Below are 15,456 nucleotides of genomic sequence, written 5' to 3' on the forward strand. Positions count from 1 at the left end.
CCCCAAACCCCAAACCCCCCCAACCCCAAAACCCCAAACCCCAAACCCCAAACCCCAAACCCCAAACCCCAAACCCCAAACCCCAAACCCCAAACCCCAAACCCCAAACCCCAAACCCCAAACCCCAAACCCCAAACCCCAAACCCCAAACCCCAAACCCCAAACCCCAAACCCCAAACCCCAAACCCCAACCCCAACCCCAACCCCAACCCCCCCCCAAACCCTAAAACCCTAAAACCCTAAAACCCTAAACCCTAAACCCTAAACCCTAGACCCTAAACCCTAGACCCTAAACCCTAAGACCCTAAACCCTAAGACCCTAAACCCTAAAACCCTAAACCCTAAATCCCAGACCCTAGACCCTAAAACCCTAAACCCTAAACCCTAAACCCAAGCCCCAAGCCCCAAGCCCCAAGCCCCAAGCCCCAAGCCCAACCCCAACCCCCAACCCCAACCCCCAACCCCCAAGCCCCAAGCCCCAAGCCCTAAGCCCTAAAGCCCTAAAGCCCTAAAGCCTAAACCCTAACCCCTAACCCCTAACCCTTAAAACCCTAACCCCTAAACCCTAAACCCTAAAACATCTAAAACCCTAAACCCTAAACCCTAAACCCTAAACACTATAACCCTAAACCATAAACCCTAAACCCTAAACCCTAAACCCTAACCTTAAAACCCCAAACCCTAATACCCTAAACCTTAAACCACAACCCGAACCCCAAATCCCAGACCCCAAAACCCTAAAACCCTAACCATGAACCCTAAACCCAAAACCCCCAACCCCTACTTCTAACCCTTAAACCCTAATCCCTAAAATGGGAACCTAAAACCCCTAAACTGAAACCCTAAAACCGAAAAAGGAAACCCGAACCGGGATAACCGTAGAATAGGATATACCTCAGCCGGGATACACTAATATGGAATAACATTGAACCGGCATACCCCTGTAATAGGATATCCCTGATTGGAATAAGTATGACAGGTATCCCGGTCCAGTCGATAAAAAAACCAGAACCGGCCGGCAGAACAGTTAGACCGGAGGCTAAAATTGTGAACCGGAATAATAAATGGCAGGATATCCTTGGAATAGCCTATTCCGAGACGGTGTATAACAGGAATAAAGCAGGAATAGAATAAGAAATAAAATTACTAGAACAGGATTAATGGAAATGGGAGAGAATAAAGGGAAAATCGGAGAACTTGCATAAAATACATAAAATATAATGTCTTTATTTAATGGGGTTACTCCAAGAATGAGGAGAAATGAATATCAAATTTGAAACCTTAATTTTTTCAAAAATTAAATTTGAAAGGGCGCTTGGTTAAATAATATATTCCAAGTATTGTTTTCATATTCCTCAAAAATATAATGTGTTCACACGTCAAAATATTACTTGACATTTCTATTTAGAAAGGAAAACTATTGAAATAATTATATATGCATTATGTAAATTGCTGCAAAAGAATAATTAAAAGAAATATTTTCTTTTCATATCTCATTTGCTGATGAATCTGTCATTTTTTTAGACTTTTTTTTAAATTTAGGTCCTCTTATTTAGAAAATAAGATAGTAAAATAAACAGCAAAACAGCAATTTCTAGACATCAAAACCATATACCCAAAAATACAAGTAAAAAACCATAAACATTAAACTAAATGAGAGAAAGCCAAAGACAATGCTCAAGTAAAGATCTAAACACGATGATGGAAGAGATTCTAAAAATCACAAAATCAAAAATAAAACGACGAAATAAAAGCCCACTACTACACAGAAAAAAAGGGCCAACTATTCTAATTCCAATATCCCATTAACCAAAAACTGAAACCGAAGCGGTAGATTAAACACTGAAACAAAAGCCCAATAACCCCAGCCCAACAATATTCAACTAAGCACAAAATATAATGTAAGAACCGTGACACGAAACAACAAAAATACAAAAGAAAAACACAAAACTCAAAAATTAAAAACATAAAAAAACCTGACCAGTCTATACGGATAGTTGATTAATTTCCGAAAAATGTCGTCCTATTGCGAGCAACAAGAAAGGAACAAAGTATACTTCTATCTAACTATTATCCAGACCCAAAAAAAAGCAACTACTGAAGAAGTTATTCAGGTTAAAAATCTGTACCGGGTAAAAAATTCTTCACAACTAAGCAAAAAAATCAAAAGCATGATGTCCAAATAACATAAAAGCAGGTTCAGATTACGAATAATGCAACGGTAACATTAATGGTAATTAAAACCTTCTTTAAATCACAACTACTGTTTTGGGGAAATTAACAGAGAGATGTAAAAAGACGTTAAAAAGAGAATAGAAGGGAAATCGAAGAACTTACATAACCAAGCTAACAAGTTCGGTATCAAAATTGAGTTTTAGAAATTCTCTATATTCAAATTAATTTAATAGTCAAGGCATTGCACTCCAGAAAATAAGATCTCCGGTATTCAAATGAGTTCGGTATTCTATTTATAAAATGAAAGGAACTGTGATTTATGTTTACGATTCAGGCTCGGACATCTTACCCAGATATAAAAATAACGCAAACCCATTCCCATACAAGCCAAGCCAACCCAACACACTAAAAATTAAAAATAAAAACAAAACCAAATCCGTTGCCCAAGCAAAAAAAATGGATCACAAACCAGCATGCAAAAAGTAGAACACAGAGACTTAGAGACTTTCACAATCGACGCAACTTACAGTGCATTTGCAAATAGGATCATACTGCCTTCAATCATTCCATAGAACCTACAAGCGGGATAAAAGCCCAAAATCTAGGCAAAACACAAGCCATAAACTAAGCAGGGCACAGGACAAAACGCCAACACAGGAGCCCATAAAGAGAAACCGAAACAGTGTATTTTGCGAAGCAAAAAATAAAAGGACATCAAAGATATTACGATAGCTACAATCGTAAGTAGACGGAAAAAATAGAAACGTAAGAGAACTTAGAATTTCTCTATCTTACGAAAGTAAACTGAGAAACAAATAGAAACACCAAAAGTAATTTGCGAAGCAAAAAATAATAACAATAAAGCAAGATATATACAATACGAGCAGAGCGAAATAGACAATTCAAAAACAATAAACATATAGTACAAGATAAAAAAACAAAATACCGCACAGATACATAATTTCATCGGAACAAAACAGTGATTCTTTGAATCTGAAAACCGAAAACCCTGACAAATACCCAATGAGAATATTAGTAAAAAGAAGCATATATCTGAAACTAAAAACAGAGATGAAAGAAAAAGACAAATTTTAAGTACAGATTCATACCTAAAATCAATCACCAATGAACCAGGACCAACCATTTTTAACTATCCTCAAAACCCACCTACTTTCCCTTTTGCTTTGCTTCGAGGATAAATAATTATATCTGAAACAAAAAAACAGAGATGAACAGGCAAAGACAAAGGATTTATAAAGAAGAAAACAAAAAATCATAAAAAAAACCCACTGAAAATACAATTAATAAAGAATAGATCTGAAACTAAAACGAAATGAAATAGCAAAGATAGACAAAGTAGAAGTGATGATTCATACCTGAAATCAGTCACCGATGAAGCAGAAAATTCAAAAAAATCACAAAAACAAGAAACGGCAAAGAAAACCTAGTGTAGCGTCTTTCCGTGTTTGTTTTTTTGGCAATCGGTGACACAAAACTAAAAAAATGAGAGGAAGAAATTCAAAACAGAGAGAGAGAGAGAGAAGAAGTCGGCGAATAATTGAGGTGCTATGGATAGAAGAGATAGATTTGAGGATTCAAATTTCGAATAATGGGAAGGAAGGAAGGGAGAGACAATAAAGAAAACGAAAGAGAGGATGAACAGAGATCAAAGAATGGAAAAACAACAGAGAATAAAAGGGGAAAGAAAAAGGAAAATAAATTTAAAGAGAACTTAAATTTCCAATGATGGAGAAGGAAGGGAATTTGAAAAGGCTAAAGAAAACGGGCAGCTTTTCACCTGCCCATACTGCCCAAAAAGAATAGATTTTCTAAATGCCCCATGTGACAACGGTAACATTTATGGTAATTAATACCTTCTTTACTTCAATATACCTATGCAAACAACAAAAACATAAATCCCAAGCATGGGTTGCAGATCTAAAGACTGTACATATAACACAAAAATAACTACAGCTAATCAGAGTAAAAATTATACCAATAATTTTTGCAAAAAACATACAACCATGACAGGTATTTAATGTATGTGTCAACAGCACATACTGATCCAACTACAATAGAATTCTAGTAATTTTACAACTTTAACCTTGAAAAAAAGGCATTATGTGCTATATAACAACAGCATAAACTTCATTACTTTTCAGTTTTCATGATCTGTAAATGGCATAAAATCCAGACCTTAATGGCATAAAACAATAGAACTACTTTCTATAAGCAGAAAGCAGATTATAAAAGAACATTCTACATACCGGTCAGCAAAATCACCCCAAAAGAAATCATATATTTCTCTCCCAACGTCCCCAAAGAAATATTTGTTATAACTCTCAGTGACAGCATCAATAAGCATATGCAGTTTTGAGACCTGAAAAATGAACAGTACTCAATTAACTTCTCTGTAGCATTCAGAAAAAGAATAATCAGGGTATGTATGAATGGAGGTAACTTGGCTCAACTATACAAATAAATAGATGGTGGCGAAACAAGCACAGTATTTTTTTCTTACCACCCAACATTCTGGAAGACGAAGCCTTAGAAGATACCCCTCCGTGTTAAACTGAAAAGGAAAGTTTACCGATTAGGATGATGCCAATCTTCTTAGGAACAGGACATCGTGATGATGTCAAAAGAAAATTTAAGTTACACCCAATGCAATAATAATAGATTTCTTTTTCTTCTGAGAGTAATAACAATAGTTACAAATGCAAGCATAACTCAGATTAATACTGTTGATAGTACAATCAATAAACACAGTGAATACTCCACCTATCCAACAATTAATAATATATATGTTCCATCGAAAGAAGCTAAACATATGTCAAAATAGCAACCAGTAGAAAATAACAAATCAACAAGACAAATGCTTAGAAATACAGCGTAACAGACAGTGAACGGAAAAATGGAAGTGAGAAAGAACAAGTGCATCTGCATGTATGCTGCAATGGGAGTAGAATGCACCATGCATCACAATAAGTAAAAGCTCCAATACAACAATAGGAAGGGATATGTAATGTTAGATGGTAACGCCAAAAAGAATACCAGATCATTGGCAGAACAAAAAGATGAGCAAGATATGTAGAGGTTCCAATGTCACAACAAAATTGGAAAGTAGACCTAATTTTTATCGCACTTGACAGAAAGCTGCAAGAAGTATGCAATGTTTAGGTTACCCAACCCTGATACATGAGCACTGGAAGAACTGACAACCATTTCAAATTAGAGGTTATTACTCCGAACAGAGTAACAGATGACACACTTCAGCATATTGTATTTTGACACCAATAAATGTGATAGACGCAAAGAAATGCCAACAAATAATGCCCCATGTTAATAAATTGGAGATCCACCTAAACTAGTAGAATTTATACTACAATAATAGGGAATCGGAGACATCTTGCACTTGGAAGAGGATGCAGATACATCTAAGAGACATGATGTTCTTACATTGCACTTCATCAGCTGAAAGGATTTGTTTCAATAATCTTTCAGACTCAACTGTCTGCCAACGTGACATACAATATCTTCCTTAGAAGTGCATAGACATAAATAAAGATGCTCAAAACAACAGCTAAAAATAATCTAAGGTGAAAATTAAGATAAAGCATGAAGAAATTGATAAATTTTAAGAAAGATTCATCATCATGACGGTGTGGCCTTGGTTTGCACAAATTAGAAGCTCCCCATTTTCCTCAAGAAGGCTAAAACGTTGCTTATTATCTTTTCTGACAGCCTACAATCAATAAACATAAAAACCATGAAATTTCTATTGGCTGCAAAATGAACATTTTCCTTCTCATGATTGTTTATACACCAACATTTTGGAGACCAAGAATCTAAATTACAACTGGTAACAGCTCAAAGATCGCTTATAAGTAAACAACAAATAGGTTTTAAAGAAGCCATTTTCAATTTTAACTACAAAAGTTACATGCTGCAATGATAGAAAATTTCAATCAAAATAGGAAAGGATTCTCAAGATTCAACAGTGAACAAAGACAAGAAATGATGTTACAAATTCTATCTCTTTGACATCATCAACAGTTTGTGACCCTAAAGGGATATTAGCAAATGTTCTCATATTCAGCTTCAGCAAATCTTCAACTTTGACATAACCATCACTTCGCATATTCAAATTCAGTTCACAGTATTCGTGTGGTAGTCAGGAAAACCATCAATGGGGTTGGAGGTTTCCATGTGGTAGTCAGGAAAACCATCTACCATGATCTCACAGATATTATCAATCTCCGTGCTCCGACATGCACTTGCATGCCATTCCAAAGGCTGTTGGACCAACAAGCTATACTTGATGCCAGCATCATCCTTTGGCAGTTCTATATTTGTTGTTTCACCATATAACACAAAAAATTCATTTGTCCAAAATTTTCAGAGGGGAATATTGATGAGTCTTTCAAGCCTCATATGACCGTTGGTCTTTCCGTTTCACTTCACTGTTCTTAAAGATAACCTAACTTGTGGAGTGTAACTACAACCCATGTTATACTTCTGAGGAAGAAATGACACATCTATTTTATCTAGCACACCCTTAATCACATATTTACCATAATGTTAATTTAAAACATTGCAATAATAATCATCCATCCTACCTGTGAACCTCCTTGAGCAACTTGTCTATACAAGTTCTGTGGAATTCATGGTTACAAGCAAATATCCACATGCTATCTCCCTCTTCATACTCCAAAAGGCATATGTAACATCTGTTAATTGAATATAAAAGAAAAGAAAAAAAAAAGATTCAAAACATGCCTGATTGCAGACTAATGCCATATGAAGTAACTGAAAAAGAAAGCATATCGAAGGTTAGGGCCCTTTGAAATCATATACGGCCCCCCTCCCACCCTTCATATGCCTATATAGGAAGACAATACCTAAGTCTGATTAAAATTCAAATTTTTCTACTCAATTTCCCTGTTCCTATCACTCTAGCTCCCCCAATTTCCTATATTACCATTGGATTCAAGAGCAATAAAATCATTACCCTCTAGCTAGATCAATTAGAAGGTCAGAAAAAGGAGGCCTTGATACTCAAGGATAAGAAGTCTGTATAATAAATATCATGTGAATATTAGACGTGATAACGGTTCAGTTCGGTTTTGGAAAAAAAAATGCAATTAATTAGCAATAATCTGGTTTTTTTAACAGCTCAGTTCACTGGTCTTTTAAATTTTAAAATACTTTTTTTTATATAGTGTTTTTCAATAATTTAGGCATAAAATACTAATTTTATACTATCAAAAAATAAGAAACTGAGTATAAATTAAATAAAAAATAGGTTTTGGTTTGTTTGACTAATTGCGGTTGTAAGCTTCTGAAGCAAAAACCAAATTTGTTTAACTATAACCCGAACCAAATTTTACATTTGGAGTCACTTTCCAGTTTTCTTGGGTTCTTTTTGCTCATTCATATTACTGCTTTTATTCTATATACTTCAAGTAATAATTTCACATATTAAAGTCAAACTGAAGCCCTCAAGACAAGAGAATTGCATATAGAACTCATCTCAACCAATATTGTGGGTAAAAAACAGGCTAATTAAATTATTTTTTTCTCTAATAAGTCATTAAGAAATCATGCCATCAAACTTAAATTTCATATTTTACATAGAATAAGGCTCGTAATCCGCACAAGGGATTACCGATGAGGTCAGCCAAAGATAGACCTACTGCACCTAATCATCTAAACCTTTTCAAACAAGCTCATTAAGAGTGTTAGACGCCAAACCTTCATGAGCCTACTGCTGACTATAACTTGGAAGCATGCCTTAAAACTTAGCATCCAAAAATGATCTAGATTTCAATTCCGACGTGATAGTAAACTAACAATCATTCTTCTTAGCGCACTTAATTTGCTGATTGGATACTGATTTTAGGCCATTCAGCTTTAAATTCTCCAACAAAGAAAAAAGTTTAGTTACCTTATTATTTATTTTCATTAGCTTAATTATAGTTATGATATGAATCAAACTGTCTCATTATCAATTTGTAGCTCAGAAAGCTTTTAGTTTCTGCTTTGTAGAACTGATTATGTTTTATTTTACCTCATATACAAATTCATAACTTACTCTGAGCTAAAATGCCAACCACATATTCTTTTGTAGCAGGTCCATTTAAAAGTCAAGGCACACACAGTTAAATCTCATCTTCAACTATCCGTCAACAATAAAAAATAAAAAAAAATTCAAGTGTGCTTCACATTTCTCAAACAGCAGAGAAAAATAAATACTTACTGTCCAGCCTCATCATTATGAAGTTTGTGTGACTTGTTATAAATTTTGACAGGAAGCAATTCCACAACTTCATTAGGAGCGGGAACAGATCAAATTGAAGATACAGAAGGTCGAGAAGATAAAACCACAGACTGCTGGGGGATTTCATCCAGAACCTAGTTAAAATGCATAGAAATTAACTCCAACAGATAGGTGCAAAGAGAAAGAAGAACTACCCAGACTAATAACATAAGAAATAAAAATCACCTCAAATAAAGCTTCAGCTAACATAACGATTCTGGATAGGCTAGCCCTAGCACTTGTCTCATCATTTGAATTGGAATCTCGATTATTTATACGACTTGTGAAACAAATAACGGCAAAACAGTTTAACACACCACACTCCAAAACAGATAATGGCAAAGATTCAAATGATCGACCCGTAATTCCAAACCAAAAGTTGTGTAAAAACGATAATGGCAAAGATTCAAATGAGAAGAATCTTTAGGAGAAGAGAAATAAGGATTCGAACTGTGAAACAAAGGCACAAATTCTTACCCGGGAGTCGATCTGAGCCAAAACCCAACTGACGAAGATAGAAAGAAACGGTGGAGTTTTACTGCCGGAGATATATCAGGAGGAGAGAGATTGAAATCGAGGTTATTCATAAATCCTATAACAAAGGAGAGAGAAGCTTCATTTCTTAGTGGCTGGCTTCCGTATTTTCTTCCCCTCATTCAGACGGTCCATTTGGTTTGTTGGATTAAAGTCATAAATGGCCTAGAGCTGGCTTGATGGATTTATTATAAAAAGAGCCCATTTCAATTAAAATGAAACATCATCCTCAATTCTTTTTTAATAATTTACAAGGCTAATAAATTTTAGGTATATATTTTGGTCCCTGAAATCACAATCTGATGTAGTCCAAAACCCAGTAATCCAAAACCTAAGAGATCCAAAGCCCCAAACACTGAAACAAAAGTCCAAAAACACCAGCCCAACCCAAAACCCAGGCCCCAAGCCTCAAACCCCTAGATCCCAAGGAGGGATATGCCTCGAATAGGATATCCCAAGCCGGGATGCCCGTAGAATAGGATAACCAAAATCGGGATAACCCTGTAATGGGATATCCCTGGGTGGAATATCTATATCAGGTAACCCGGTCCAGACAGGTTAAAAATCCGAACCGGCTGCCAGAACAGCCAAACCGGACACTAAAAATACTGAACCGGATGGAATACGACGAGAAAAATCTTGGAATAGCTTACCCCGGTGCGGGATATCATGGGGATATCCCTGGTGCAGAATAAGAATGAATTAAATTCAGTGCCCACTAAATCGTTGTAAAATAAATTTAGTGCTTATTAAAACGTTGTAAAATAAATTCAGTGCTTATTAATACCCGGCTCTGCCCATTTACAAGGACTCGATTCTATGTCCAAACATCACATGCCAGCAGATGTGGTCACCATCATAGGTACTCAAGATATTGTGTTTGGAGAGGTGGATAGATAGGACTACTAGTTGCTCGATCAGGACCTAGCTTTATTGCGAGCCCAAAAGTCCCCAATCTTCAACGAGAAAGAAGCAGGACGTGGAAAAAAGAAGAAAAGCCTATGTTTTAAAAACTCGGTATGATTTACTTAGTGTTTTCTTATTCCTTAACAAATATAATGCAGCTTTAACAGCTTTAAATACACCCAAACGATTTTGAAGAACCGAATTGTCGCACAATTTTAACAACTTTCATAGTATCATGCCTCTCATATACAATAATCAAATCTCCACCTCTAATGCAGCAGCGATTGAAAGATATCTTCGTCAAGGAGTCCATAAGCAACATCCTTAAAAGACGAAAAACACATTCAATTGAATACATAGATAATGTTGGACTAATATGCAAATTTATGTACCAAAATTTACTCCCCAAAACGAAAATATTTATCACATATCCAAAGTTCTATTAAGAATAAACTATCACCTAGAATACCAGGGAGACCCAATTTCATTAAAATATATGTATGCATCTAAATAGGAAAAGAATGTAAGATGAATGATTTAATCAATAGTTAAGGTAGAAAATTGAGAAAAAAAGACTTACCCAGAAGTACTTCTGAATTAGATAGTAATATTTTCCAGATATGAAGAAGAAAATTGCATGGAAGCAGCTAAAAACCCACGGTTTTATTAAACTTCCATTGTTAACCATTAGATTGTAGAGAGATACCTTGGGTTGATATGAATGGCCGACGTCCACAAAAGAGAAACCTTCGTTTTCTACATGAAACTTTCGTTTTCTACATAATTAACAATACCAAAGCGAAAGATGAGTAATTTGGATTTTTTGAAAAATAAATCAGTAATACGATTCAAATATGAAACTTTGAAAGAAAACTCTCATCGTAAGATCAAAAAAGGCAAATATACTGCGTTCTTCATAAGAAAGAAAACAACACCTAGTTAACATCTTCTAATGCAACACAATAAACACTTGTAACTACTTTGTAATATAAAACAACATTTTCAGTTAAATTGCATCCCTAATTCCATCCAGGCCAAGCATTTAGATATTACCCGAATATTTCAATCAAAATCCAATTCCAAATCATATAAGCACCAGCACACAAACAGTTCCAACTAAGTTCGTCGATGACCTCCACTCAACTATTTTAAAGAAAACCTAACCCGATCCTTACTGATGAGTGAAAGCACCTAGCAGTGTGAAAAGAAAACCAACGACTAATATGCACCACCTTAGCACCAGATAAAATGCAAGAATTTTCACTCCAAATAAGACCATGTTCTTCTAGTTAAAATTGACGTTAATTGATCCCAAAGTCTCTTACTTTCTATTCTATTTGAAAAACAACAACGCCATACAAACTGTATTTTTCCTTTAAAAAAGAAAATCAAACAACACTTGTATAAGGAAAGTGGCCCTAAATATATATTAACTGTAGATTAAATGAAAACAGCCAAGTGTTCAAGTAATTGGAAACAGCTATTCCCTGACCTTAAATATATATAAACTGTAGATTAAAGATATCAACCTCATATAACACTCGAGATAGAACTTACCAGTAAACAGAGAGTAGGCTTCCCCTAACATACCTATATCTTGACAGTTCAGAAAATTAAAGCATCACTTTTTCACATTGTCTTAATCAAATTTCCACATCAACCATTAATAATTCGGAAAATTTTGAATTAAACCCAAGACACCACAAGAAGGTTATTCAGAGAATTAAATTCATGCAAACTAATACGATATAAACCGAAGTCATTAGCCAATGGCTTAAAAAGGAAAGTGGGCTCAATTTGTTAGTTACTATCTCACAAACACAAACACTCTAACTAAAAACAGGGCAAGAAAGATACTAACTAAAAACAGTTATATATGGACAGAAAGAGTACTACATATCCCAAGGACAGATCGATTAAACTAATTATTGTAGAGTTTCACAGGGAATTATTTAATTAAAGTCATTCATATGCGCCAATTTACTGATGGTTGACTAGTTTCACAGTACTTATAATCCAGCCAATCAGAGATTTTTCTTTTGCAGCACATCAGACTAGAAAGCAGTTTTTTATACACGAGACCATTAGGCTATCTGGACTGTCACATTAAAACAGTTAATTTTAAACCAACCAAAAGCATAAATTACAAACAAATCACTTTCTGAATCCTTAAAAGACGGAAAACACATTCAATTGAATACATAGATGATGTTAGACTACTATGGAATTTCTGTACCAGAATTTACTCCCTAAAACGAAAATATTTACCACATATCCAAAGTTTTATACACGAGACCATTAGGCTATCAGGACTGTCACATTAAAATAGTTAAACTATTTTAAACCAACCAAAAGCATAAATTACAAACAAATCACTTTCTGAATCCTTAAAAGACGGAAAACACATTCAATTGAATACATAGATGATGTTAGACTACTATGGAATTTCTGTACCAGAATTTACTCCCTAAAACGAAAATATTTACCACATATCCAAAGTTCTATTAAGAATAAATAATCCCAACTATTTTAAAGAAAATATACCCAATCCTTACTAATGAATGCAAGCACCTAGCAGTATGAAAAAGAAAACATATATGCATACACAATCTTGACAACCTCCACCGTATATGAACCCAAATCGAAAAAAACCTTCGCAATTAGCAAATCGGTTGAAATTCTCCAATTCTTCAATTACTATCAATATTAACAAGCATCCCAATTAGATTATTATTATTTTTTAAAACTGCAGAATTTTTGAGAAAACTAAGAAACAGAATGTCCCAGTCTGGAATCCTATACGCCGGTTTTGATCGTTTAGTGGGTAATTCGCATTTCTATAAAGAGTGGAAAACTATTGAAATAATTATATATATTATGTAAATTGCTCCAGAAGAATAATTAAAAGAAATGTTTTCTTTTCATATATTATTTGTTGATGTATCTGTCATTTTTTTAGACACCTTTTTTTTTAATTTAGGTCCTCTTATTTAGAAAATAACAGAATGAAATAAACAGCATAAAACAACAAAGTAAGTCACAGGCCACCTCAATAATAACACATAGCAAAACAGCAATTTCTAAACATCAAAACACCGAACTCAAAAATTAAAAACATAAAAAAACCTGGCCTGTATTTTCGGATAGTTAATTAATTTCCGGAAAATGTCGTCCTATTGCCGGCAATAAGAAAGTTCGGAACAAATTATACTTCTATCTAACTATTATCCAGACAAAAAAAAGCAACTACTGAAGAAGCTATTCAGGCACTATATGACAGGAATAAAGTCGGAGCAGAATAAGAAAGAAAATTAACTACAGCAGGCCGGTTAAAAATCTGTACCGGATAAAAAATTCTTTACAACTAAACAGAAAAATCCAAAGCATGATGTCCAAATAACATAAAAGCAGGTTCAGATTACAAATAATGCAACAGTAACATTTATGGTAATTAAAACCTTCTTTAAATCACTACTACTGTTTTGGACAAATTAACAGAGAGAAGTAAAAATCCTTAAAATTTTAATATTTTTAAACTTATTCAATTTTAAAACAATTGCTTCAAAATTAAACAGTTATGTTCAAAAATATTTACTAATCTTTTTAAAATTAAATACTATCAAAAGAAAACTGGACATAAAAACAGCTCAAACGCATTCCAAAACAACCCAACCCAAAACACTAAAAAAATGAAAACAAAACCAAATCCGTGGCCGGAGCAAAAAGATGGATCACAAACCAGTATGCAAAAAGAGAACACAGATTTAGAGACTTTCACAATAGAAGCAACTTACTGTGCATTTGCAAATAGGGTCAGACAGCCTCCAAGCGGGATAAAAGCCCAAAAGGCCATAAACTAAGGAGGGCACAGACCCAAACGCCAAAACAGAAGCCCTAAAAGAGAAACCGAAACAGTATTTAGCAAAGAAAAAAATAAAAGGAAATATAAAGTAGACGGAAACAAACAAATTGAAGGAAAAAAAAAGAACATATAGTACAAGATAAAGAACCAAAAAGTACCACACCGAGATCCATAATTTCAACGGAACGTAACAGTGACTCTTTGAATAAGAAAACAGGAAACCCTGGCAAAAGTCCACTGAAAAGATTAGTAGAAAGAAGCATATATTTGAAACTAAAAACAGAGATGAAAAGGAAAGAAACAAAGTTAAATACATATTCATCCATGAAATGAATCTCCAATGAATTAGGGGATTTCAAAAATCACAAATAACAGAAACGATAAACAAAACTTAGGGTTTCTCTACCTAATGTACCGTATTTGTGTGTGTGAAGAAAGAAAGGACAAGAAAGGAGGCTGGGAGAAAGAAAACAGGACAGAAGGAAAGTATTTGAAAAGAATGGAAAAAACAGTAGTTAAGAAAGGAGAAAGGAACGTTTAGGGTTTAGGTAGATAATAGATCAAACCTTTTCTAACCCAATAGCGGAGTGGATTTTTTTGTGATCAAATAAAAATCAAACGGCAAAACTGAGTTGAAACAACTGACTAACGAACATTAGAATTCATGCAGTTTGATAGTTTGGAGCGAAAAAGGCAGTCAGAGGACCATATGAGTGCACCAACACTCGGTACATGTGACACGCACGCATCTTATATGGGTATGTTTGACTTTTTTTTTTGGTAAGTTTTTCTCTATATTAACCCAACTCTTCATTTTGCCTAAATAACTATTGTGTCTGAATTCATCTCCAACACATGCAAAGACATGGGCATCGAGATATAGTCCTCCAAAAGTCCTCCAAATACATGCGATCCTAGAAAAAACTGAAAATACTCAGGTCAGATGCCTATGTCCAATACTTACACCGAAGTCCGAGTAACATAACCTTTCATGTATTTGGAGGGTCATATGCCACGTCCGGGAATGTGTTGAACATGGATACTTTAAGAAAAATGAAAATTAAAGCAACACAGGATGATAGTTTTTAATTTGCTTTATTCAGTATGGTCAATTCCACAGGCTGCTAGAATAGTCACCATATTCTGCAGAAAGCATTATCAGCATAACCCTATTGTCAAACGAATTCCCTGATAAGCAGAACCATGTTTAACCTTGAATGTACATTTAACAGAATTTTAACAATTTATACAAAGGCACAATTGCTTAAACAATTTCACTAGAAATGAAGTATGTGGTCTTAGTTGAACTTTAGGCATTATATCCATAAAAGAAATATGGGTATCACGTTAAACTGGCATCTAAAATCCCCATTTATCTCAAGTTTTAGGGCATTAAAGAATGAATTTAAGCCATGGCAGAGTGCATAACAACATAAAGCATAACAAGGAATCTGCAGAATTCAACTTTAGTCTCACAAAAATTGCCATTACCTCATAAATTCTCTTCAACTCCGTGTATGCCATGCTGATCCTTATGAATGAAAATCACAATTCTGGTCCCTTTAGTATTTTAAATCTATAAAAATTAACTTTTACCTCTTTTACAATTTAATCCTTTTACCTTAATTAAGCAATTACTCGTAAAATTTACCGAATCAAA

At 34.5% G+C, this 15,456-nt stretch overlaps 2 protein-coding genes across 5 annotated transcripts in view; both read right to left on the minus strand.

Annotated features, from left to right (window-relative positions):
- Nucleotides 1–1,207: 1,207 nt before the first annotated feature.
- On the minus strand, nucleotides 1,208–15,338 carry LOC105787376 (uncharacterized). Of its 4 annotated transcripts, none has more exons than XM_052623932.1 (7): nucleotides 15,288–15,338; nucleotides 13,955–14,019; nucleotides 13,729–13,828; nucleotides 4,697–4,747; nucleotides 4,443–4,555; nucleotides 3,265–3,384; nucleotides 1,208–1,401 (listed from the first exon to the last, which is right to left on the minus strand). In XM_052623932.1, exons 1-6 carry the CDS (start codon nucleotides 15,318–15,320, stop codon nucleotides 3,291–3,293), a joined length of 456 nt encoding a protein of 151 aa, XP_052479892.1. In that variant the 5' UTR covers nucleotides 15,321–15,338; the 3' UTR covers nucleotides 1,208–1,401; nucleotides 3,265–3,290. The 4 variants fall into 4 exon arrangements, with proteins under 4 accessions (XP_052479892.1, XP_052479890.1, XP_052479894.1 ...); XM_052623930.1 differs by lacking the exon at nucleotides 1,208–1,401 and adding an exon at nucleotides 3,026–3,184 and having other exon boundaries at nucleotides 3,285–3,384; XM_052623934.1 differs by lacking the exons at nucleotides 1,208–1,401; nucleotides 15,288–15,338 and adding exons at nucleotides 3,026–3,184; nucleotides 14,111–15,215 and having other exon boundaries at nucleotides 3,285–3,384.
- LOC105765759 (uncharacterized) overlaps nucleotides 3,391–15,456 on the minus strand; it is a 38,128-nt gene continuing 26,062 nt past the window's right edge. The window contains exon 15 of the mRNA XM_052623921.1: nucleotides 3,391–3,551. The gene's annotated coding sequence lies outside the window, so the exon portion shown is untranslated. The remainder of the gene's footprint in view (nucleotides 3,552–15,456) is intronic.

Source organism: Gossypium raimondii, chromosome 2 (assembly GCF_025698545.1).
Source record: "Gossypium raimondii isolate GPD5lz chromosome 2, ASM2569854v1, whole genome shotgun sequence".
Lineage (NCBI taxonomy): Eukaryota > Viridiplantae > Streptophyta > Magnoliopsida > Malvales > Malvaceae > Gossypium > Gossypium raimondii.